Source organism: Dipteris shenzhenensis, chromosome 3 (genome assembly GCF_047967505.1).
Source record: "Dipteris shenzhenensis isolate YYH24624 ecotype China chromosome 3, Dip_SZ_1.0, whole genome shotgun sequence".
Classification (NCBI taxonomy): domain Eukaryota; kingdom Viridiplantae; phylum Streptophyta; class Polypodiopsida; order Gleicheniales; family Dipteridaceae; genus Dipteris; species Dipteris shenzhenensis.
In genome coordinates, this window is record NC_141598.1 from 10385057 (window position 1) to 10411606 (window position 26550).

The 26550-nt window shown below is 43.3% G+C and overlaps 1 protein-coding gene across 2 annotated transcripts; it reads right to left on the reverse strand.

Moving 5' to 3' along the window:
- Window positions 1–23224: 23224 nt before the first annotated feature.
- On the reverse strand, window positions 23225–25791 carry LOC147903343 (ER membrane protein, putative (DUF962)). 2 transcript variants are annotated; one of them, XM_087372544.1, is made up of 5 exons: window positions 25566–25791; window positions 24216–24581; window positions 23978–24040; window positions 23730–23801; window positions 23225–23579 (listed from the first exon to the last, which is right to left on the reverse strand). In XM_087372544.1, the coding sequence occupies exons 2-5, from the start codon at window positions 24564–24566 to the stop codon at window positions 23457–23459; spliced, it is 609 nt and encodes a 202-aa protein (XP_087228670.1). In that variant the 5' UTR covers window positions 24567–24581; window positions 25566–25791; the 3' UTR covers window positions 23225–23456. The 2 variants fall into 2 exon arrangements, with proteins under 2 accessions (XP_087228670.1, XP_087228668.1); XM_087372542.1 differs by having other exon boundaries at window positions 24216–24578; window positions 25566–25787.
- Window positions 25792–26550: the final 759 nt, after the last annotated feature.

Below are 26550 nucleotides of genomic sequence, written 5' to 3' on the forward strand. Positions count from 1 at the left end.
TTTGGAAGCATCAATGTCATCTCTTATGTATCGGGATCAACTTTGATGGACCATTTCAAATCTTAAACGTTCTGCACTTCAGCATTGTCCCATAACTAGGCCACCACTGATTGATGATTGTTGAGGAATGGAGCACCATCTTACTTGTCATACTTATCTTGAGAAATGATCCTCAGCTTCCTTGACTAATTATGGGTTTCGGTATGATACAAAGGGGCTCACCTTGTTGTGGTTTTGTAAGGAGGTGCAAGAATGGAATGGAAAGACATAATGAAAATGCTAGAGCAAAGCAAAGATAACCAAAGTACTCACATGATGGAAAGCTTGATGTAGATGTAGACTCCTCTGATTTGACACAAGGAAGTACAACACTCTTATAGAGAGTGCACACACAAACTAAAGTACCTAGTGTATATGGGATAATTCCCAATATGACACGTGGCACTCTCACACAAATACTAGTTCCTAGTACACACTAGAACACTCAATTTGACTTCATGTTCTAACACCCGCCCATGAAGGAAAGGTGAGTGATAGCATGAGTTCATAAAAGATGCAGTTCCTTGATATTCCCAACAAATCCCCCCTCAAGGAAATGCCTCATACTGCAAGGATAAATCATAGGCTCATGGTCTCTCATGCCAGGGTCTCTGGTTAAGGATAAATCCACGGCTCTAGTCTCTCATGCAAGTTGGACATCCTTGGGTAGGTACATAATATGGGATATACCAGGATAAACACACAAAACATAATAGACACCTCTGAGAGGTCAAACAGATAAGACAAGATACCTTTGCATACTCATAGTGGTTGCAACAGGTTTACAAAATCCTTTTTGGAAACATGATCCAGGCAGGGAACCCTAGAAACAGAAATCAAGTTCATCGACACTAAAAGCACTTTCATCATTTATTTCCTCCACCATATTTGCTAGATTTTTCTTTGAGAAACAATTATTTTCAGAGTGGCCATTCTTACCACAAATCCCACATGGCTTGATGCGAAAACAATCTTTCTCATCATGATTGTTTTTGCCACAATGTCTACAAGCTTTAAAATTCATCCTTTTGGACTTGGTTGCCAAAGCTAGTTCTCCCTCATCCTTTTGTTTCTCTTTCTTCCTTTCCTCTTCCTGCAATGCACTTATGATTCCTTCAAATGAAGGATTAGGACCATATTTCAGCGTGGTTACCAGGTTGTCGTATTCTTTTGGCATGCTTTTGAGAAGCACTACCATAGAATCATCTTCTATCACCAGTGAATCAATCGAAGCCAACTGGTTCATGAGACTTCTCATTTTGTTGATGTGAGCATCAAGAGGTGCTCCAGATGTCAGCTCTAACTCAAAGAACTCAACCTTGAGTGACAGCTTAGAATGCTTGCTACTTGCACCAAATAAGTGGTCAAGCACAGCCCAAGCTTCAGCAGGATCTTCAAGATTGGCAATGTGATGCAGATAATTGTCTCCAAGACCCAATGCAATGATTGCGAATGCTTGCTCGAGATGTTGAGGTTCCTTTTCCCTCTCGTTTGATGAAGAAGTTCCCTTGACCAGATTCCACAGATTGTACTTCATCAAGTGGAACTTGATCTTCATTTGCCAGGTGTGGAATCCTTGGCCATTGAACTTTTCAATGGCAACGTGAGTATTCATCATGATCAAGCTGGAAAGTACCCCAAACTCGAAGTGAAGATCAGGAATATGCAACTCCCATGCACGCAGACAATGAACTGAAAATCGCGGGCAGATTCATGGGAAGACAATGAACATAATCAACACAATTTGGGGCAGATTTTGAGCAAGACATGGCGCACAGATTTCAGCAAGATGTGGTGCAAAAATTCAGCAGAGAATGGCGCATATCTGAGGCAATTTATGGCAGGCAGAATGAGAAGAAAATGGCGCAGATTTTGAGCATAATGTGGCGCTATTTTTGGAGCTGAATGTGATGCAGATTTGGGGCAAAACATGGCAAGAATAATGTGCAGAATGGCAGGCAAAATGCAGCTGGAAATGGCAAGGCAAAGAAGGATGAAATGGTGCGCTGAATATTGGAGTAGATTGTGGGCTGCAATTAGGAGAAGAACATGGCAAGATAATGGCGGGCAACTTCAGGAAGATGGTGGGCAGAAGTAGACGAAGATGGTGGGCAACTCATGTTGAAGATCGAAGGGAAGTTCCAGCTCCACATGAAGGGGTTAAGGGAAGGGGAGCTCCATCATAGAGGAAGAGGGCAACTTCCTTTTCTGGCCGCCCTCATCCTCTAGGCTGAGCTAGGAGAAGGGGAAAGGAGGAGAGAACATGGCTTTGATACCACATGAAGGTGCAAGAATGGAATGGAAAGACATAATGAAAATGCTAGAGCAAAGCAAAGATAACCAAAGTACTCACATGATGGAAAGCTTGATGTAGATGTAGACTCCTCTGATTTGACACAAGGAAGTACAACACTCTTATAGAGTGCACACACAAACTAAAGTACCTAGTGTATATGGGATAATTCCCAATATGACACGTGGCACTCTCACACAAATACTAGTTTCCAGTACACACTAGAACACTCAACTTGACTTCATGTTCTAACATTATATTGGAACCTAACCAAGATGCATCTTGCGTAACTCTTGTAGAATTACATCCTCATTCCATAACTAATCAATGACCTCAAAGGATGCTTGATGATTGATGGTGAATCCAATGACAACATTTTTAGCAAGGCTCCTCTTCAAGGCTATTATAATCTACAATAACCATGAAAATAATAGCTTGAGACTACTCCTTTATGAAGCCAAAAGTATGCCCTCTTGAAAAGGCTTTTACAATCATAATATACTTGAAGTTTGATGTAAATCAAAGTGCTTGTCAAAGGAATAACATACAAAAGTGAGCCGATTGGTAATAAACATTGCTCAATCTAACATTTGAATCTTCAAGAAAGCATGAGCCCATGCTACCACTATAACTGCCTTACCATTTGTAGCGGGGAGGGCGATAGCTTCGGCCCACTTAGTGACATACTGAGTGGCTACCAAAAGATACTTCTTTTTGCAGGCAGTCATGGGTAGGGGCCCAACAAAATCTATTCCCCACTTCTAAAACGGATGGATGGACATCACTGGGTGATGTTGCCCAGAACGCAAATCCTTCCTACCAAAGAATTGGCATGGTTCACAAGTTTTGTAATACATAGTGACATCCTTGAACAAGGTCGGCCAGTAGTACCCAGCATGTGATATCTTCTTAGCTGTATAGTCACCAACATAATGGCCTCCACAAAATTCATCATGATAATGCTTCAATACCTTAGGTACTTCATCTGCATCAATGGCCCGTCTTAGTACCCCATGTGAAGATTGTGGGAGAGAGGGAAGGAGTCTCACTTGAGGCTTTCTCACAATCACAATGGGGGAATACACACAAAGGTGGAGGCTGAAAACAGTTTTCCTCTTCTTAGTTGTGAAAGCCAAAAGAACTCTAGTACAAAGAAATAGAAGAACCCTATATGTGGGTCTCAAAACCAAACTCAACTAACTAAGGTGGCATACTAACTGAGCCACAAACTAGAGTAGATAAGGATAGCTGTCATCCAGCTATTATTCGTGGGCGGTGTACCAACTGCATCTCCAGCTAAAACAGGTCGGTGACATAAATGCACAACAGTCACCCTGGCATATCGCGAGTGGAGCTCGATATCTCAACACTCCCCCTCGAGCTCAATCCCAATTCCTGCACACCAAGCAGGTCTCTGAACTTGCGCAGCTTCTCTGCGCCCAATGCTTTCATGAATATGTCAGCTACCTGATCCTCTGTGCTGACATAAACTAGATCAATAAGACCTAGTAAAACCTTCTCCCGCACATAGTGATAATGCACCTCAATGTGCTTTGTTCTGGCATGAAAGACTGGGTTCTTTGCCAAGTGTATACTGCTCATGTTGTCACAATAAATGACAACAGGCCCATCTGTAGACTGATGCATATCATAGAGTAGCTTATGCAACCAAGCTACCTCACATGCAACCATTGCTGCACCGCTGTACTCAGCCTCTGTACTCGATAAGGCAACTGTAGGCTATTTCTTGCTGCTCCAAGTGACTGCAGCACTCCCAAAAGAGAACACATATCCATTGGTAGATCGTCTATCAGAAATGCTACCAGCCCAATCAGCATCAGTGTATCCATGCAACTGTATCTGAACCCCAGCCTCATAAAATAGTCCATACTACAATGTGGACTTCACATACCTGAGTATGCGTCTAGCCGCATCCAAATGCGGTTTCCTTGGAGCCTGCATAAACTGACTTACCAACCCAACAGCATAGCTCAAATCTAGCCTGGTAATAGTCATGTAAATCAAACTTCCTACTATGCGTCTATACATAGTAGGGTCTTCCAGAAGCTCACCTGCATCTATGCTCAGCTTCACATTCTCCTCCAAAGGAACTGAAATAGGCTTACAGCCTGTCATCCCATATTTGGACAGCATGTCCAATCCATACTGCCTCTGCAAGAGCTCTCTGCAAGAGCTGTATCCCACTTGGTGATCTAATCACCTCAATGCCCAAGAAATAATGCAGCTCTCCCAAATCCTTCATCTCAAACTTCTGCCTCAATAGCATTTTCAGATGAAGGATATCTTCATCACTATCACCTGTGATGATCAAATCATCAACATAAATGACCAGCAGCATAATCCCTTTCTTTGTTTTTCTCACATAGAGTGAGAAATCTGCCTTGGAAATCTGAAAGCCAATAGTGACAAGATACTGTCCTATCTTGTCAGACCATGCTCTAGGTGCTTGCTTCAAGCCATACAAGGCTTTCTTCAACCTGCAAACAAACTCAGGATGAGTAGCATGAACATAACCTGCTGGCTGCTCCATAAAGACCTCTTCTTGCAAATCACCATGCAAGAAGGCATTCTTTACATCCATCTGATGTAAAGACCATCCCTTTGATGCAGCCATAGCAATGGCTGCTCTTACGGTTGCCATCCTTGGAACCGGGCTGAAAGTTTCTTCATAATCAATGCCATATGTCTGTGCATACCCCTTGACAACTAATCTTGCCTTGTATCTATTCACAGAACCATCTGCATTGTGCTTGATCTTATAAACCCACTTACAACCAATTGCATTCTTGCCTTTAGGCAAAGGCACCAATTCCCATGTAGCATTAGCATCCAAGGCATCCATTTCTTCATCCATGGCTTTCTCCCATTTTGCATTTCCCATGGCTTGCTCAAAAGAAGTGGGTTCTGGTTCCTGTATCACTTTGACCATATAGGCATAGTGAATGGTTGTAAATCCATCATATTTCAGCCTATCCACAGGATACCTAACCCTGGTAGACCTGTGCAAAATAGGCTCACTTCCAGGTGCTCTCAAAACATCCCTGGTCTTCCTTACTCCAGGTGTAACAACAGAAGGAATACCCAACTCATCATCAATGCTCTGTTCTGAGCCACTGGATTCACCATCCACATAAGAGTGACCTGCATTCACATCAAACATGGGCTGATCTACCTTCTCTTTTCCTTTTCGTGATACCTGCGTACCACTATCTGCATTGCTTTGAGGGGATTCTCCTGATCTCAATCTGCCTGTCCATGGCAAAGTATGTGAACCACTGGTAGATGACACTCCAAGTCCACTGATATTTTGTGATTGCTGCTGTGCATTCTGTGCAGCATTACCATTTTGTGCATCTACATCAATCATCACATTTACTGGTTTATACCAGCTGCTCATCTCATCAAAAACAACATCTTTGCTCACTGTGAACTTACGTGTAGAAGGGTTATAGCATCTATACCCTTTCTGCTGCAGAGAATAACTAATAAAGACGCACTTCTCAGCTTTTGGATCCAACTTGGACCTCAACTCATCTGGCACATGGACATAAGCAATGCAACCAAAAATCTTCAAATGAGAAATATCTGGTTTCCTACCAGTATACATCTCCTCTGGCGTCATGCCATGTATTGCTGCAGTGGGAGTCCTGTTCATTATATAGACTGCTGTAGCAACTGCTTCAGCCCAATAATAATCTGGTAGATCTTTTTCATTTAGCATAGCCCGAGACACCTCTCCAATATGCCTGTTTTTTCTTTCTGCAATTCCATTTTGCTGTGGGGTATGACTGCATGAATATTGCTGCTTTATACCATGCTCCTGCAAGAACCTTGCAAACTCATTTGAGAGGTACTCTCCCCCTCCATCTGACCTTAGGCATTTTATTTGCAGGCCTGTTTCTTTTTCAACCATAGCTTTGAAAGCTTTGAAGTGCCCAAACACTTCACTTTTCTTTTTCATAAAATACACCCACAGTTTTCTGCTGAAGTCATCAATAAATGTGACAAAATAGTGACAGCCTCCAATAGATGCAGCTTTTGTAGTCCACACATCAGAGTGGATTAATTCCAATGGTTTTTTACTCTCTTGAACATGCCTAGGAAAAGGTTTCCTTGCCTGTTTCCCAAATTGACAGGCTTCACAAATCTTGTGCATTTCTGCAACCTTGAATTTTGGCAATCCTGCAACAATATTTTGGGCTTGCATTGATTTAAGTCGCTGTATATTAACATGACCAATGCGTTTGTGCCAGATATCAATATCTGCAACTACACCGGTCCCATGTGCAAACATTGCTGCACTCAATTCAGGCATGTCTGCATCCAACGTAAACATCCTGCCCTTCTTCTTTCCTTTTGCTATCAAGCGACCATTATTTTTCATATCCTCAACAAAGCATCCATGAGGATTAAATCTGACCTGCAAGCCCTGCTCAACCATCTGACCAACAGAAACCAGGTTCTTGGTGATGTTCGGGACATGAAATACATCAGACAAGTATTTCTTTTTCCCATCCTGCATAGACAAAGGAATTTTGCCAATCTGCACAATAGGATGTGCAGTATCATCACCAGTCTCCACAAATCCTAGTTTTTCCATTTTTCTTGCATCCTGCATCCATTCAGCGTGACCTGTCATGTGGTTTGACGCACCCGAGTCAACATACCACACATCATTGCCTTCTTCTGCACTTGTTACAGAATTTGTCATATGCTGCACCATAAACAAATGCTCATTTCTGTCATCACCCTGTCTACTAGAGGATGCATAATTGCCTTCCTGCAATTTTCCATTCATAATGTCATTCTGCTTTTTATAGCAGTCCTTAGCCATATGACCCATTTTGCCACAATAGTAGCATTCAATATTGCTGTTTGCATTTTGGCCTCTCTGCCATCCACCACGGCCTCTTTGGCTCCCCCTGCCTCTAGAGTTCCCACGTCCTCCTGCATAGGACTGGTTTTCTTGCATTTGCTGCATATTCTGATTTCTACCACGGCCTGCAGATCGGCCTCCTCTACCTCTGCCTCTACCTCTGCCAGCATTTGAGTAGAAGACAGTTTCTTTTGAAGTTCTTGCTGAAGAAGATGCACCCCCATTTCTCTGCTCTTCAGAAATTAGAAGAGCAATCAACTCCTCAAAATCAGGAAAGTTTTCACGGACGGCAATGGATGTCCGGAACTGTGCATAATCCTTTCCTATACCATTCAAGGTCACAGAAACCAAATCGTCATCATCCACTGGCGACCCAATGGAAGCAGGTGCATCTGCAATTTTCTTCACTTTCATGTGGTAGTCATTTATGCTCAAATTTTCTCTCTGCACATTGTGCAACTCCTGTTTGAGTTGCATTTTCCTGGCTTGCGTATTTGTGCTATACATTTTTGCCAAAGTATCCCATGCCTCCTTTGGCGTATTTGCATCCTGAATATGCACAATCATGGAGTCCGAAATACTGATAGACAGCCAGTACATAACTTTCCTAGCTCTCTCATGCCATCCTTTGAATGCCTGCATTTCCTGTTGACTAGGAACATTAGGAAGAACAGGTTCTTCTTCATTTCCTGTAATGAATTCCCAATAGCCTTTTCCCATCAAGAAATTCGTCATTCTAAACTTCCATGCCTGGAAGTTGTTCTTGTCAAGCTTTTCAGTGACAATCTGTGAAAGAGAATCAGATGCCATTACAGAACACTGCAAAATATTCTGTCACTGCAAAAACACAACTTTTTGCCTCACACGGGCAGATCTGCAAAACTGACGAAAGTGGTATTTCACCACACAGTCACTTCCTAGTGACGATTTTGCATCAATAGGCAACAGGCATGAATCTGTAACTCCAATATCTCTGCACACAGGCATACGATGCAATTTTTGCGGCACCTTTCCACCAACTAGCTGCGCAGTGGTCGCACAGCCAAAAACAGGGCCTTTTTCTGAGTGCCTGCGAAGAACTTCCGCCTTCAAAACGGGCCCTGAAACGGCCTCAAATCAGAAGAATAAAGTCACCAAGGGCTTCGCCCTATCCCGCAGCATATACTGCGCTCTCGCCACACCGCGAAGGGCGTCTCAATCTGAAACAGTGCACTCCTGCACTTCTGGCTGTGCTACCTGCAGAGATTTGCTCCCAAACTCGAAATAGGAAAGCAACACTGGTCCTCTTACCAGGACACCATGAACTTGGCTTGCTTTCTTGAGCTCCTTACCACGAACAAGGCTCTGATACCATGTGAAGATTGTGGGAGAGAGGGAAGGAGTCTCACTTGAGGCTTTCTCACAATCACAATGGGGGAATACACACAAAGGTGGAGGCTGAAAACAGTTTTCCTCTTCTTAGTTGTGAAAGCCAAAAGAACTCTAGTACAAAGAAATAGAAGAACCCTATATGTGGGTCTCAAAACCAAACTCAACTAACTAAGGTGGCATACTAACTGAGCCACAAACTAGAGTAGATAAGGATAGCTGTCATCCAGCTATTATTCGTGGGCGGTGTACCAACCGCATCTCCAGCTAACAGGTCGGTGACATAAATGCACAACAGTCACCCTGGCATATCGCGAGTGGAGCTCGATATCTCAACACCCCATCCATGCCTTGATGGTACAACACCCCATCAAAGAGAGTGTAGCGCCTACTATCTCTGCAGATCTTCCTTCTCTCATAGCTAGTAATTTCTGGAGGAAAGGAGAAAGCGGTCAGAAATCTATAGATACCACCATACCATGGATCCCCAACTTCTATGGCTGCTACAAGGGTAACATCGAGGCACTCCTCTAAATCAATCAAAGTTTTCTTCAAGTTGGAACAACCCACCTTTACGATTTTGAAAGAAAAATCATATTCTTGTAGAATTCTGCCAACCATTTGGCCAACTGGCCCATGGGATTTGGTGATTGAAGAACCTGCTTTGCAAGACCCTTGCTACAGATTATAATGAAGGACTTTCCATCCACATAATGCTTAAATTTCTCAATGCATAACACCAAAGACAAGGCATGTTTGTCAGCCTCAGAGTAGCATCGTTCAGTTTTGAGCAATTGTCGAGAAGCAAATCGAACGAGATACATGAACCGATCCTCCCCTTGCTAGAGAAGAATACCTGCCAGAGTATGCTCACCAAACCTAGGATTGATATAGAAAGTCTTTGACCAATCAGGATTGCGTAGAATGGGTTCTGAAGCCAGAGCACTCTTGATTTGTATAAACCCATGATCACAATCCTCATCCCAAGAGAAATCAACCCCATCTTTTAATAGCATAGTCATGGGTGGCGTCAAAGTAGCATATTGATCAATGAAGCGACGATAGTATCTTGCTAGATTGACAAATGAGCATACCTGACATTTGGTTGTTGGTGGGGAGAGCTTGAGGATAGCTTCTACCTTCTTGGGGTTAGGCTTGACGCCCTTGGATGAGACAATATGCCTTAGTACCTCCCTTGAGTGGCTCCAATGGTGCATTTATTAGGGTTGAGGCTGCTATTTGCATCATTAAGCCTTTGGAAGGCCAACCTAACCTTCATGATGTGCTCCTTATGTGCCGAGAATATATAGAAATCATCTAAAAACACCTCCAATAAAACCCCCAAATAAGGAGCAAACACCATCTGCATAAATCTTTGAAAGGTAGCAGGAGCATTGGTGAGGCCAAATGGCATTACTTTGAATGCAAACGTCCCCCAAGGTGTGGCAAATGTGGTTTTAAGCACATCCTCCTCAGCAATTCTAATTTGATAAAACCCGGAGTAACCATCACAGAAAGTATACATCTCATGACCACTTACCTTCTCAAGAATGAGGTCTTGAAAGGGTAGAGGATGATGGTCCCTCTTGGTGGCTGCATTGAGTTTCTTATAATCCATGCAGACCTGCCACTTGTTGTTTTTCTTTGGGGTGACTACCACTAGTGAAAGCCATTTAGTATTGTGAACTGGAACAATAAACCCAGCTTCTACAAGCTTTTGCAACTCTGAGTGCAAAGCATCGGTCTATAGGGGCCCCAATCTCTGATAGTTCTGAGCCACTGGCTTAGCATCAGGATTTAGCTCTATCTTGTGCTCTATCGCAATCACATGGCGAAGGTGGTGGTAGCTAGTTGCAAAGAGGTAAAGAAAATCTTTGAACATTTCTAGGAACTCATCTTTCTCACTCGAAGTGAGGTCAGGGGAAAGCATAGATTCAAGCTGTTGAGGACTAGCTCTTACCTTTTCTGCAGGTGGTGGGGTTGGAGACACCCCCATCATGTAAACTTCCTCCTCTGAGAACTCCTCCCCCCCATTTAATTCTTCCATTGATTCAGACACCGAGGATGAGAGAGTATCACTGTCTTGCTCCTCTTCTTCTTCTGGTTCCGTGGCACCTGGTTGCACCAGAATCTTCTCCTTAGAAGTACCAAAAGGCATGTGTCATGTCTTCCAATAGCTAAATGCATCACTCTTTCTCAATCATGGTCTCTTGAGTATGGCTAGATAACTATTGCTTGTATCTTCGATGTCCACCACATAGAAATTGATGGTGGCGGTCAACCCATTGACAGTGATGGGCAAATCCTCAATGACTCCCAGGGTGGCGAGTCGTCGACCATCTGCTACCTTGATTCGAGTGGAGGAATGCCTTGTGCATTTCAAATTCAATTTCTTCATGATACGGGGCACCATGATATTAATTAAAATTCAGGTTTCCTTATAGATTTTTGTGTTCCCTAACTCTCTGCACTAAGATTTGATAACTATCAAATGCTATGATGGTGGACATAGTGTACCCATGGTGGATCTCATGAGCACTTACGATAATGCAATTCATGATAATGATGGAGAAAATGCAAGTGGTCATAGACACTGATGGTCATGGATGTGACCCCAATGCACATGCAAGCAACACATGTAGGTAATGTTTATGGAGGGAATGTATTTGGTATTGGCACACACCACTCAATGCCCATGATATGTTTCATGTTTCTCAAAGTTGATTAGGGGGTCCATCCTCTCTGGTTGCTTCAATGTGTCCTTAAGCTAGAATTGGCTACCCCACCTCTCTTAATTATGCTATTTTTCATAAACTTTCATCTAATTTATTTTTATTTGCACCATTTCACATGCTTAAAACTTTCCTTTACATGATTGGGGGTGAAATCACTGGTCATCAACCTCATCAACCTAGAGACCATTTTTTTCTATATCTTGATAATACAATTTGACTCTTTCCTCCTTTTTTTTCCTAGAATTGCAATATCAACAGTTGTTTTTATAGCAAATTTTTGGCTATAAGGCCATGCCCTGTAAGTGATTCATGCCCCAAATATTCTTAAGATCTTTCAAATTACTCCTCAAGAAACTCCTTGATGTGTTTATGGATGATTCATGTATACACTCTACATGGAACACACACTTTCGAGAGATGTTTGAGAGATGTAGATACTATAGAATTTTCTTTAACCCACTCTAGTGCCGATTCAAAGTGACCCATGGAGCAATCCTAAACGATATAATATCCTCTTATGGAATTTCCATGGACCAATCCTAGATCATTTAGTATCTCGCTAACCAATTCTCATAGGTCTAAGGTTAGAATGATAATTGAGTTGTCACCCCTAAGGAACTACAAAGGGGTACAAATTATTTATGGATCATGTGGGCTATGACAAGAGATTCATCCAAGATTTTGTCCATCTTGCCAAGCCACTTTACAAATTGCTAAGTGAGATTGCATGGATTGAAGAATATTCCAAAAACTCAAATGAGCACTAATGGAGGCTCCAACATTGCAAACTTATAATTGGAAGATAGAATTTCATGTTCACAGTGATGGTTCTAATTATTCTATCTGATAGAAGCCAAGAGAGTATAAGCTTTCAAAATGGTTCTAGGCTCGCTTCTTTTTTTTTTTTTAAAAGATGCTTCTATTAATGCTTAAAAAAACCAACCATAAAAGTCAGCAATCCGAAAGGTGCTAATCATGGGAAAATAAACTTGGTTGCCAAAAAGAAACCATCCTATTTTTGAAGAACCTAGCTCATTGTGTAGGGAATCTCTAGAACGGGGGCTAATAACCAAGGTAGCAGACTATAATCTAGCGAATTGTGGGGGTTAAAGGCCACTGTACCTTAACCCTGGTTATGTACAATACTCAAACACACACACACACACACACACACACACACACATATATATATATGGATGAAATAGAAGATTAGGGTGTTCTGTACCCACCAAAACTTGTCTCTCAATCTCCCTCTCACCCTCTCAACTTCTGTTGTGTCCTCACAACTGGTATCAGAGCTTGGCAGTAGAGCCTTGCAGTAGTGAGAGCAACTCGGTACAGCCTCTAGCCCGGAGAGAGAGTGGTGCATCCCAAAGATCCTTGTTCAGCAAGAGGAGCTGTAGATTTTGGAGCTGCTATGCAGTTGGAGAGAAAGGGGAAAAATCCTCTTGGACATTTGTTTTGTTGGGTTGCAAAGTTGAAGGCATAGGATATAAGCAAATTTTCTCAGACACACATATGTAGTGGTGCAAATATCCGGAGTTAGAGACATAATTTTGACTTGAAGTCTTCGAGGAAGTTGTAGATTTAATTGAGAGCTACATTTTCACTTTAACATCTCTGTCATTCGAGTTTTCAGTGAAAAGTTACACCTCCTACAAAAAGTGACAAAATTCATTTCCTATGAGGATTTCGTGCGTTGGATCTCCATATCCACGCCACCATTTATAGTTCTGACACTCCCAATGGATCCAGAGTGGTCCAAAACTTCTACTTGAGAAGCTGCTTTCAGTTTCGTGAACTTTTGAAGCTGTGGTGAATCTCTATCTACTCCGACGTCTTCATTTCGCCATTTCCCGTGTGAGTGGGATCTTAACATCCAGGCCTCCATTTGCAGAACTGTATGTCTCGTTGGATCCGAGACTTCCTCAAACATATGTCTACAAAGCTGCTTCCCATTCTGTGAAGAATTGAGGGAGTTGTGATTCTTTGTGTTTTTCCGTCATCTCTTTGAAGAAAATTTCTCAAAGTTTCCAAGACCTTCTTATTGATTGCCATGTGGCATTTTGGCTAAGGTTAAGTTTCCTAAGGTTCATTTTTGCAAGTAAATGCAAGGGTTGATTGGCCCTCACTCCATCCTTGGATGAGATTTTGGAGTTGTGGTGGCAGAAGAGAGATATTTGTAGATTGTCTTGCTGAGTTCGATTATGCAATGACGCCCATGTTTTGAGACATCCCAGGTTCTACTTTTACTAGCGGTCATTGCCGTAAAGCCATGATTTCTTGGATATACCTTATGTAGATCACTCTAGTTGCAGTTTGAGCCATGTGCGCTCATTTGTGGTTTGCATTGGGTTGCAGTGGATGCTTTACATGCCATTTGGATGCATTGTGATCCTTGTTGGATGCACTGATAGGCCCAAATTGCCTTGTGGGATGCTTTATTGATGGACGTTTAGCACACAGATGCTATTTTATGCTGAGGGACAGCTATGAACTTTTGGATGAGACATTATTGATGCTTATGCCCATGGATGGTGTTTATACTTGAGGCATTTGGCTCTTATTGTTGGCATTATATTTGCCATTGTTTTGTCATAAGCTGAAAAGAGAGCAAAAGGATAAGAAAAAGAATGCAAATTGGGGTGCAAATCAAAAGGAAGAGAGTGCAAGGGAGGACAAAGGAAAGATGAAGATCGAGGAAATTAATGCAGTCATTGATGATAGTGACAATGACATTCTCTTCATGTCTAGTCTACCTGATGACTTGCTGATCACCACATCAGATGATGCATATTCCCAGGATTGGATTTTGGATTCTGGTGCTTCATTCCATGTTACTCCCCATAGGAAATGGTTCTCCACTTATGACAATGGAAAGACAGGTTGTGTGCATCTTGGAAATAACTATGCATGTGACAGTGGGAGCTGGTGGTGATATAAAGTTTTCTTTTGCAAATGGGTCTACATTTGTTTTGAAAAATGTGAGACATGTGCCTAAGTTGACCAAGAGTCTTATTTCAGTGGGTCAGCTAGATGATGCTGGTTTTCAGACCACTTTTGGCTTTCAGAGTTGGAAATTTCAGAAGGGCTCCATGGTTTTGGCCAGGGGTGTGGCCAGGGGTGCCAAGTGTGGGACTTTGTATCCCTTACATGTATCAGGGGTGTCTGATTATGTTGTTGCAATAACCGAGCAGCCAAGTACTTCTTTGTGGCATTACAGGTTGGGGCACATGAGCCTGAATGGAATGAAACTCTTATGCCGTTTGGGTTATGTACAACATTTGAGTTTTTTTTATTTTGAATTTTGTGAGCACTGTCTCTATGGGAAGCAGACCAAATCAGCCCATAAAAGAAGGGGAAAGAAAGAGCTTGAAAGGCTTGATTTGGTGCATTCAAACGTATGTGGTCCCATGCCTACACGATCATTAGGTAGGGCTGAATACTATGTGACATTCATTGATGATGCAACTAGGAAAGCGTGGGCTTATGCTATAGCTCGAAAGAGCAATGTGTTCCAGGTATTTCAAAAATGATTGGCTTTGGCTGAAAATCAGTTAGGTAGAATGATTAAATGCCTACGGACTGATAATGGTGGAGAGTATATCTCTCATGACTTTCAGCATTTCTGTGATACACGTGGGATTAAGGAGGGAGCTCACGTCCCCTCGTACTCCAGAGCACAGATTCAGTTGCAGAACAGATGAACCACACAATTCAGGAAAGGTTGCAATGTATGCTTTCCGATGCAAGTCTTTCTGGTGGTTTTTGGGCTGAGGCAATGAAGACTGCAGTGCATGTGATCAATAGATCACCTGACAGGAGTTTGGATGGTGGTATTCCTGAAGAGGCATGGAGTGGCAAGAAGCCCTCTTACTCTCATTTGCGTATATTTGGGTGTGAGGCATATGCACATGTGCCAAAAGAGCTTCGGAAGAAGCTAGATCCTAAGTCTAGGAAATGCATCTTTCTGGGTTATGGTGAAAGTGGAGAGATGGGCTATCGTCTCTCGGATCCAGAAGCAAAGAAAATCATACGAAGCCATGATGTGGTCTTCAATGAGAAGAAGATGCATAAGACACCCATGAGGGATGTGGAAATGGGGAGAATCACTTTCCAGGATGTGAATCCACCTGCATTTGTTGATAGACAGCAAGTTGTCCATGCACCGAATGTGCAGGAAATGGTGCCACCAGGTACTCCCATAGGTACACAATCAAGGGCAGATGATGGATCATCTATTGGTGGCAATGATGAGCCAAACGTGGCTGATATGCAGGCAGGACAGCAAGCTAAAATTCCCTTGAGAAGAACATCTAGAGTGTCTACACCGCCTGAGAGATTTGTTCCAGGGGTAGACTATGTGATGCTTTTACTAATTGCGGGGAGCCTTTTTACTATAGAGAGGCTATGATGCGCGAGGATCAATGCAAGTGGGAGTATGCTATGCAATCAGAGATGAGTTCAACGTTTCAATATGGAGGGGGGGAAGGCAGTAAGTACTCCATTGCCACCATATGTGAAACTGAATCAAGCCGATAGTCCCAAATCAGATGAGGAGAGGGCCATGATGACCAAGGTTCCTTATGCATCAGCGGTTGGGAGTCTTGTGTATGCTATGATAGCTACTAGACCAGACATTGCATTTGCAGTGGGAGTTGTTAGCCGGTATATGGCTAATCCATGAAAGAGGCATTGGGAGGCAGTTAAGTGCATCATGATGTACATGAAGGGTACCAAGGAGGTGTGTATCTGCTTTGGCAGAGGAGAGATGCGTGTATTTGGGTATACAGATTCAGATTATGCAAGGCATGTAGATAGCAGGAGATCCACTTTTGGTTATGTGTTCACCTTTACACGTGGTGCAGTGTCGTGGATGTCTCATGCATAGAACTGCATTGCTTTGTCTACCACAGAGGCCGAGTATGTTGCAGCCACAGAGGGTTGCAAGGAGGCTATATGGCTTGATCAGCTAGTGAGAGATTTGGGGATTCATATAGGTGTACCGACATTGCATAGTGATTTCATGAGTGCTATTCAGCTAGCACGGAATCCGGTCTTTCATGCAAAGACCAAACACATTGAGGTCAGGTACCATGTTATCAGGGAGGTACTTGAGGACAAGCGCATAGAGCTTGTCAAGGTTCATACAGATGATAACCTTGCAGATATGCTGACAAAGAGTTCACCTAGTCAGCGGTTTGAGTATTGTCGTGTATTGATGGGGGCATTGGATAGTATGCTCATTGGTTGTTCTCCCTTAAAGGCACATTGGCCTTTAAGTGGGAGGTTGTGTGGGTTAAAGGCCACTATACCTTAACCCCAGTTATGTACAATACTCAAACACATATATATATAAATGAAATAGAAGATTAGGGTTTTCTGCACCCACCAAAACTTGTGTCTCTCAAGCTCCCTCTCACCCTCTCAACTTCTGTTGTGTCCTCACACGAATACCTCCCACCGGTGAGAACATAAAGATGGTTGCAGGCCAAGCCTTGTAGAAATGCTCCTGCCTTTTGGCAATCACTCTAGAACCCGACATCATATGGTGCTAGATGGTGGGTGGGGTGTAGATAATCATTCTGCTAGATGGCGACAAGAGTGGCTACCAAGGAAATCTAATGGCCTCCCATCATCAAACTATAGTGGGAAACCTAGATGTTCCAAGCAGTGATGCTAAACATGGTCTCCCATACACTATCTTCTAGCAAAGGTGTAGGACGCACAACGCGAGAAGGAGGCGTCGCATCATATGCCTCAATCCTAACCACATGATGGTCTTGAATCTAGTAGGCTAGAGAAGCTCAATCAATCAAGAGTGCATGGCCCCCCTTTGTAAGCTCCCCCAAGTAAAGTCTCGTTGCAACCATTATACAAATGTTGGCCACAATCCTAAGAGCCGCTGATCAAATCCTTTGCATTGCTAGGCATCCCAATAGACAGTGGGGGATCATCGCCACACTTTGCCTGCTGAAAAATGGTAGCCACCATCCACCCAGATCTGCTCTAGCTAGGGGCCAATGGGCAAGCCTCCATGCGTGACCATCTAGAAGAAGTAAGAAATCTTGTGTGATCTAAGGCACACCAAAAGTGAGAGATGGCCTTCCTAGGCACCTCTTGCTCTATCCAAGGGCGTCCATGCTATTGCCTCCAATCGGAGGCATCGGTCAATGTGGGTGGTTGAAAAGTAAGACCACCTCCTCAATCCTATCTGAGTGCCCTACCCAAAAGGGCCAAAACCACTCACCCATGTCCCATTGAATCTCTCGAAGAGGTCAGCTCTCCATAACTATATCTGCCACTTTGCACCTTCATATGTGCTTCAAGGAGGTGACGTTGTTAAAGAGCATGAGACTGAAGCTTCTTGTTGCTCCTCTGAATCACATTTATTGTCCACAGGACAAAACCTTCCTCTAGTCGGGTTTCCACCAAAAATCTCTATGACCGCCTGCTATACCTCATCCTCTTGGAACAAGGCATCTGGAAAGCAGACGCCTTTTTTGAGAGAGTCCTCAATGGGGTTGCTCAAGGTGCAGAACAATTGGGGAGTAGTTAGACATCATGGTACTTGCCAAAATGCTAGTGGCTCCCCCCCTATGCATCGCCCAATCACCCACATAGAACTTGTCCTGTCTAGCCTCTCTAGAAGTCCTTTATGTTGATGTTGTATAAAGAAGAAGTAGAGACTACCGAGAAGTCTAGAGTACTCTACCTCTCACCAAGGATCCTTGCCACATATCATGAAGAAAAATTGCTTCCATGTGCTTCTCTCAAGTGCTGGCATCTCCAAGAAACAGGCTCTAGCTTGTCCTCCCCAAGCTCCAGGTCGTTGAAGTCACCTCCAATAGTCCAAAAGTTCACATTCGGAAGGCTCTCAGTCAGCTGCCTCCAGAACATGGGATGCTACTATCTACATGCTGGAGCATATACATGCAGAATGCCAATCCTAGAGTTGTCCAGTCTTAAACCCACCCATATTGTCCTCCTTGTGATTAGCTCACCCTAATCATATACATATGCACCCATTGCTTTTGAGACAAAAATGCAAACCCCTCCATTCTTGCCTATTGAGAGGACCACACTTTTGTGTCTCTATCTGGGAGAAGGTAGCAACGGTCTCTAACATATACTACTAAAAACATATGCTCCTAGATCGAACGAAACTCCACTACCTATTTTACCACATCCCTCTACAACGTCTAGCGAAGTATCAAATGTTAGGGTTGTTGCTATACACGGTCCCGAAGCCCATGCATGTTCCAACTCACTAGGGTCTAGCTCATGGGATGGAAGCCTGAGAGAACAGGGCTCACTTACGAATGGGAAACTATACAACCACCTCAAACTTCTGCATCTTTAAGGGGAGCTTGGAAGGGGAGTAGCCTACATCTATGTGATAGCGTACGAGAGGCTTGATAGGCTCTACACCTATCTTTAGAGCCCACCGCAACATGGAAACATCTATCCCAGGCTGTCCAGCGCATTGATGAAGAGTCCAGCCCACAACCTGTGTGAGCTACACCTGTGGCCCCAAACGGATCACCTCCATTGTTATGCCTATATCCGTTGATGAAGCCGAGCTTAAAAGTAGCTAAGTCTTCATGGGTGAGCCAAAATTCTATCCCCTGGAGGGGCCACCCACTCCTCCATCATGCGAAACAACTGCTCTTTCATCATATAATAAAACAAAGTAGGGGTCCACGTCTCCTCTCGTGGAGGCAAAGTGGAAGCCCCAAAAAGGAAAAGTGTGAGAACCAAGCACTTTGATGAATCTCCCTTTTCGAGGATCATTGTCATCTCTAAGGCAAGAGGATACTCATTCGAAATCTCCAAGTAATTCCACCGTCCAATCCTCTAAAATCCCTCGATAAGGGTTGCCCAAGGCGAGGCCTTAGACCTGGAAGCTGGGAGAACAAACCACCTGACTTTGGCTTCTTCGAGGGAGCAGAGTCCTACAAATGGGAGGGAGTGGACTGCGGTTGAGAGGAGAGAGCCATAACCTAGGCAGGGTATGGGCCGTGTGATCCTGATGGTGCTATGCTCTGCACTGGGAGAGTGCTAGACTACTGCTGCAGGATAAGACCACCGACTATGCGAGAGAAGACTCAGCCTTGCTCTTGCCAAAGGGCTGAGGTTCTAGGTGGGGCTGAGGCACCATCAGAGGGGGACTCACAGATGAAGAAGCAAGCGGGGTGTAGCAATGGAACGGGAGGGGAGGCACAGAGAGGTAGAGAGAGGGAGACGGGTAGTAAGTCCAAAGGAGCGATAGGAAGGGGAGGAGTCGACTAAGATGGGGGGGAATTGCGAAGAGGAGGGGATGTTTAGAGAAAAGGGAGGACGGGCTAAAGGGGCAGTAAGGGACGAAGTGGCCGGCTCTCCTATGGCCTACTTTTGTAAAAGCACCCTAGTGTAATGGGCCACTAATTTGTAGGAAGATCAAAGAAAGTCTCACCCTCTAGGGTCTAGGGTCAATCGACCTAAGGGAGCGCTCTCCAACTATTGCCCCTGAAGCTAAGAAGCTGCCTCTGCATCTACTTGCGCCCTCTCTCTAAGTCTTAACACATTGCCTTTGATTCTTCGTAGCCTTCTTACTCAGCTTCTTCCTCTCCACCCTAGCCCAGTTCGCCTCTAAAGGCTCCATCCAAGGGGTCTAGGATGCCCATAGGATGTTGCTATTGCCTGAAAGGATGCTGAGCCCTATTCGCTTGAGACTCCCTCTGTCACCTCTATCGAGTCTGCGGAGGAAACCGCATGCCAACTTGCCCCTCTGTCTACATCATAGGCATTGACATGGTAGCTCTGAGACATCGATCCACTAGTGGAGCTCTTCCCTGTCAAGAGTCTCAAGGTCGAGCTGCTTCGAAAGGGACTTGAGACTCTCCAAAACCATCCGAAGTCGAGGAACCCAATCATTTGCCACGTCTGATGCTGCTATAACTAGTGGAGACTCCAACATTGTGCTAACCAATGGAAGGAAGGATGGCCGTATACTCCCTTGAAAGCTCCAAAAAGTGGAGCACCACTAGAAAGCGAGACATGATGAGTCGTGTTCATGTCCTCCATAGTGAAACCATGGCACCATGGAAAAAAGATACACGAAGTACCGGCCAAGGAATATGGAGCTCTACTCCACAAGTGCATGAGGAGAACTCAATTGAAGAAGAAAGACTCCGCTTCCATAGATGGTGACCTCTTCGATATGATGACCTCTTGGATATGATCCACAAATGGTGACCTCTTGAATATGGTCCACATATAGCGCTAAACTTGCTTGAAACCAACTTCATATTTGACTCGTCGAGGGAGTAAGCCCAACAATCCTACCCATTCTTGTCTTGGAGTGACTGAACTATAATCTTAACATGTTGCTTGTCAACTAGAGAAAGTAAGACCTTATGGTTGGGGAGTTGAGTGTGCTGCCATGAGAGCCCCTCTTGCCATACCAAGGGTCACCGCCAAGGTTTGATCTCTAAAAAAACAAGTTTGACCTGCGCTGCTAGAAAAGGAAAGGAAAGGAAGAAAACGTGGAAAACGAAAAAGAAGAGGATTAGAATCCTCTGTAAAAGCTGAAAAACTAGCAAAAAAGATTCCCTCCATGGGTGAGACGGCTCACGCCTTCAAAAACCTCTATCGAAAGCCCTTGGAGAAAGCCCCCAGCCAACCAAAAAACACTTAACTGTGAGGAATGCTCCCAGAAATCCTTGAAGCTCCTAAAGTGCAACATTGCATAGTTGTGTGGGCACGTGTCCACAATATCCTTTGGCAATTTGTATCCTCTGATATTTGTAGATGACTATAGCCAATAGGCGTGATATACTTTCTAAAAGAGAGATGGGGATGCTTTGAGGAAGTTCAAAGAGTAGCTAGCAGAGGTGGAGTGGGAGAGCGGGCATCGATTAGAGATTCTTTGCATTGACAAAGGTGGAGAGTTTTTGTAACGAGTTTGTAGTGTTCAACAAAGAGGGGGATTAAGATAGAAAAGACAATTGCTCTCACTCCTCAACAAAATGTAGAATGCAAGAACCGAGTCATTTAGAGATAACGACAAGCATGATGGAGGCATAGAACCTAACAAAGATCTACTAGCTTGAGGCCATTTGAACAATGGTCCATATCATCAAGAGAAGAAGGCCAGCACTTGATGGATTTATGCCAATTCAAGTAAAAGACCTTATGTTGAATATTTTTGTGTCTTTCTTCTAAATCCCATATCCATATCCCAAAACTAAAGAGAAAGGAGGTGGATTCAAAGTCCAAAAAATGAATCTTCATCGAGCACAACATCGATACCAAAGGGTACAAGCTGTATAATCAAGTTAAGAACTTCATGGTGAACACAGATGTCACATTCATATATGGCATAGTTCAAGTTGAAAGGGTGTCCAAGCACCCCTCTCGCCACATACAAAGGGGACCTCACAGGATAATAATGCTCTAGTTCTTTCTACTCTAGTCTTATCATGCTCTAGTTCTTTCTACTCTATGGTCTTATCATGCTCAATGCATTGTACGTTGCCGACTTTATCAATGTGATAAGAGATACACAGGTCATGCTTAGAGATGAGTTGGACATGATAGACCTAGGAGCTGGAGATGAGAGGATGGTTGATAAAATCTCTCTCAGCCAACACGAGTGTTTCTTAGAGCTTTTGGAGAGGTTCTGCATGAAAGAGAGCAATCCCACACTTATTCTTGATGGATTGAGGGAGCAAATTCTCCAAGCATGATTCCTCTCCCTTAGGATGCCTTTTTTACGTCACCGACACACGCCCACACATTTCTTTTGCAGTCAAGGTGTTAAGCACGTTCTCCCAATCACCTTATCCATTACATTGGATAGCCGGGTTATGAGTTCTTTGGTATTTGAATGACCTTAGGACTTTGGCATCTACTCGTAACTCCCAGGGAGCTGAGCTTGAAGGATACACTGACTCAGATTGGGGTAGTGTGATAGCAAGAGTTATAACGCTATAGCATACAATCAATGTACCACGATCGGACGAAGCACATTGAGGTAGATTGTCATTCCATCTGGAAGCTGATTGAGGATGGTGTGGTAGAGCTTGGTCGTTCTCTTCAACAGAGGAGAATTTGGCCGATCTTATGAAGGCACTTTCTCAGGAGCAGTTGGAGTATCTTCTTCAACGTGTGGATATAGGCCCACTTCCAGGCACTGAGAGGGGTTAGGGCCTGTTTGTGAGCCCAATCAGGGGACATTAGGCCTGCCTGGAAAATTTGGGATGATGCCATTAAGCCCTGATTTGGAACAGATACAAGGGCTGGAGAGAGATCCGTTGCATTTGTTTACAGGGCTGTGAGGCCCTGTTTTTTAGGTTTTTAGGCACAGCACGGCTGCACTACAACAGTGCCCACAGGCAAGAAACTGACCTTGCAGTAGGCCTGTTACAGGCCATAGAGCAGGTGCCAGCAGCAAAAAGGTCGACTAATTTATGGTTGGCTAAAGGTCAGCCAAAACCTAACTGGTTGGCGTGGAACAGGATCGGTGGGCCATTTGAGGGTCTCTTCCAGCCCCTATAAAGAGTCCTCCACTCCAGCACTTCTCCCCCCACTTTTAGCGCCTATTTTCTTGGTCTCTGCCTACTGAGACCTCACCCTGAGGTGACTGGAGGAGGAATACTGGTGCAGCAGTTTCCTACGCTTTGTGGGAGTCCTACAATGGATCGTTGTCTACAAGTTCACTATTTTGTTAATGCATATACACATAAATTTATGTTTATTGTGTGTTTTATGAGTCAATTGCTGAGTTGAACTTCCCAAGTGCATGGTGTGTCAACTTTCTATCTTGGGCAAATCTTTCTCTCTATATTTCTTTAGTGGTTACTCTTGAGAACAGTCTTCCAGGACATCAGACATAAAAAATTAGACGCTTTCCTTTTATTATTATAACATGCCTGCCTCAAAATGGTCACACCACACTACTCATAGCCAATTCCCAAGGAAATAAATGCTTTGCATTCTTTATGACCATCAATAGGCATCATATATACAGGGTCTGGAGACAATTAATAGAGTGCCTAAGAATGTCGCATAAGAGCTTGGCTTTACATGGCCAAATGGGACGTTAACATACCAAAACTTGCCATACTTGATAAAAATTTAATCAAGCTGACTTTTTTCGGCTGCTCTCTTTTGCTTTCCATTGAGCAATATTTGATTGTGCTCTGGCTCGTGCACTTTTCATAAAGCCCGGGTATGGCTCATAGTTGAATACTTTTGAAAGGACCTACAACACAGACACTATTACATCCCAAAGGAAAACATGCACCAATTGGGAAAATTTTGCCATAAGAATTCTTGTCTAGAATCTTAGATTAAGCAACGTTACCACTCCTGAATTAACTTTGTTTCAATCTCCATCAGGAAATTTTCTTACCTCCAGCAAAACAAAGAAGGGAGCCATCAGAAAAGCTTGAAAAATATTGTCTAGAAGGGCAGGGCTCCTCCCCTGCAAACATTTTCAAAATATCAAAAGCGGCATAGGCTTGCCTTTTATTTTTTGTTTTTTATTTTATTTTTATTTTTATTTTTTTTGGGGGGGGGGGATTTCAATTATTATACAGATGTATTCACTTTCTGTTACAAAAATTTCGGAAGGAGTAAAGAGAACATGTGAAGGCGTACTTCAAATACCCCATGCCCAATAAATTGGCCTGTCCAGCAAATTACTTGGGCTACAAGGACCACCTGCAGAAAAATGAAAGCACTGATTAAACATTGTGAGACACCAAACCAAGGAGCACAAAACCATCACAAGATGAATCAGCAAATGACTGATCCTAACTCAATAGTACCTAAATACACCATTGATGAGCCCTTTCTATGATACTTCCTATCCAAACTCATGAAAAGAGATACTCACCTTCCACCCAAAGGAGAACCCCAATTTTTGAGCCAATGCATTACTGCCAATCCAGCAGGCTAGGCATAGCAGAGCTGCCAGTGAACCTGCCTTCTTGTCTAGTGAGGCATAGAACAGCGCATAAACGGCTGCTCCCAAAAAACTCCAATTTATCACCATATACTGCTGGAGAGGCAAAATACTGGAAGGCAAAGGTAGTGGGCATAGAGGAGATGAAAAGGCACACAAAAGAAGGACCGTGAAAAAAATAGGCCAAACAAAGAGGATGTGAATAAGCACATTCACAGGGTGAGAATGGTATGCCCCATAGAACGCATAATGTTTCTCCATGTCAATAAGGCCCCCTGCCATTCTGATCTGTACCTGCTGGATTTGCCAATTTACATATAAACCAAAGTCAAATTCAAAGAGCCCTGTTCTAATGCTACTAACACACACCAACATTAAAAGGAAAAAGCTTCCTTCAAGTTGAATTTCGAATTTAACCAAATACTGATCATAGTTGCGAAGCCATACACCATAACAAAAGGATCCTTGCGTCAATATCATCACTAAGGAAAAGCTTAAAGCTTCTTGTGTTGAGAGGAACTGTGATTCTGAAGCTCATCTTGGAATAAGGGGATGGATAAGCAGACAAGTCAACAAAACTCAACTCAGCATCAGAGATCAGCATAAATGACAGCTCAAATGATGGCATAGCGAGAGCCCAATATACCAGAGATTTGGGAATGATAGCATCCCATTCAAATTGATACCTACACCCAGTGTTATCATCAACATCTGCTTCCCAGAGGATAGAGAATCACAATGTTGGGGGCGGAGAGACCAGCCTAATGTCTCTGTTTTTTGTTGGACAGATCTCAACTGCGCTAAAACCACTTAGCAAAATAATAATTCCCATTTACAAACCTGATACTGAGGTTTAAAGAGAGATGTATGAAAGAGAAGGCGCATGTTAATCAACATACTTGAAGAAGGGGATCTCACTTTTATTCCTGAACGCGCACACAAGCAATTGAAAGCTCATACACTTAAATTTAATAAAAATTAATAATGGCAACTCATTAATAAAAATTGAACGCAAGAGAGAAGAGTGACATTATAATGGAATACTCGAACCAAGAGCCCAGAAAAAGGCTTGTTGTTAAAAGCCTTGCGATGTCTTAGAGGCTGAAGATTAACGCAAGAAAAAATTCTGTGAAGCTTGAAAGGTGACATTGTAGCTCGCCTCAATGATGACTGCTAAGATATTAGCGCAGGGATGATGAGAGGAAGACTAACAAATATATATTTTGAAGGACCCAAATCAACTGATGATTAAAGACAGGAGAATTCGTGAGAAACCGAGACCTGTAAACGATTTCTGCTTCTGCGCTATGGATTGACGATTACAGTGTGCCAACTGCCAGCAGTTCAAGTTACAAATATTGACTGAGTTGACAAGGCGCAGGAGATAATGACGATGATTACTTGACTTCCACGCTCCCTAAATAGGTTTAGGGGAAAATTAAGAATGCAATCTTATCCACCTATGCGAGTTTACCAACGCACCCCAGCAATGTCCTTCATTTAAGAACATGACGTAACAAGAGACACGGATGCAAGGACCCTGAATTCTAGGCTAGGCGGTTTGGGCATTCACCCACCTGAGTGGTTGCCCCCCTTGGGAAAAATACGTGTTGCATGTTCGCAGCAGTTGGCCCTGTATGTGTGGGCGCATGCACGCATGTGTGTGAGTGACGCTATGCAACTTGAAGTTCCTTTCAATGACATAGAACACATGTAGGAAGTAGAAAAGTGTAGACAAGGATGGTTTGACTCCTAAGTTTTTCTTACAACATTGGGATGCCATTTCACTCGCATTATTATATATTGTAAACCATGCGTGGAAAACTCAACAGATGCCAGCTACTTGGAAAAAGGATTCATTAAACTTTTCCCCAAAATACATTTGTGTGAGTCATTTGTGGATTGGAGACCCATTACTCTCACGCCTGTCATCTATAAGTTGGTTGCTAAGGTGATAGTGGCTCGTATTAAGGGTTATCTACATGATGGGTTGCAATATACTCAATATGATTTATTCCTCGCAGATGTATTACAGACCATATCGCCAATGCCTATGCGGGGATTGAATATGCAAATACTACAGGTGGATCCTGCTAAAGATTTGATTGGATTTCATCTCGCTAACCATGAAATCTCTGGGGTTAATTCAGCATGTTATTTATGGTGATCAAGATAGTAAAGCTGCTGGTGATATTACAGATCAATGGACTCTCTTTTGTTTAGTACCACAAGACTACCCTCTCAATGCTCTGTTTGCAAAAGGATA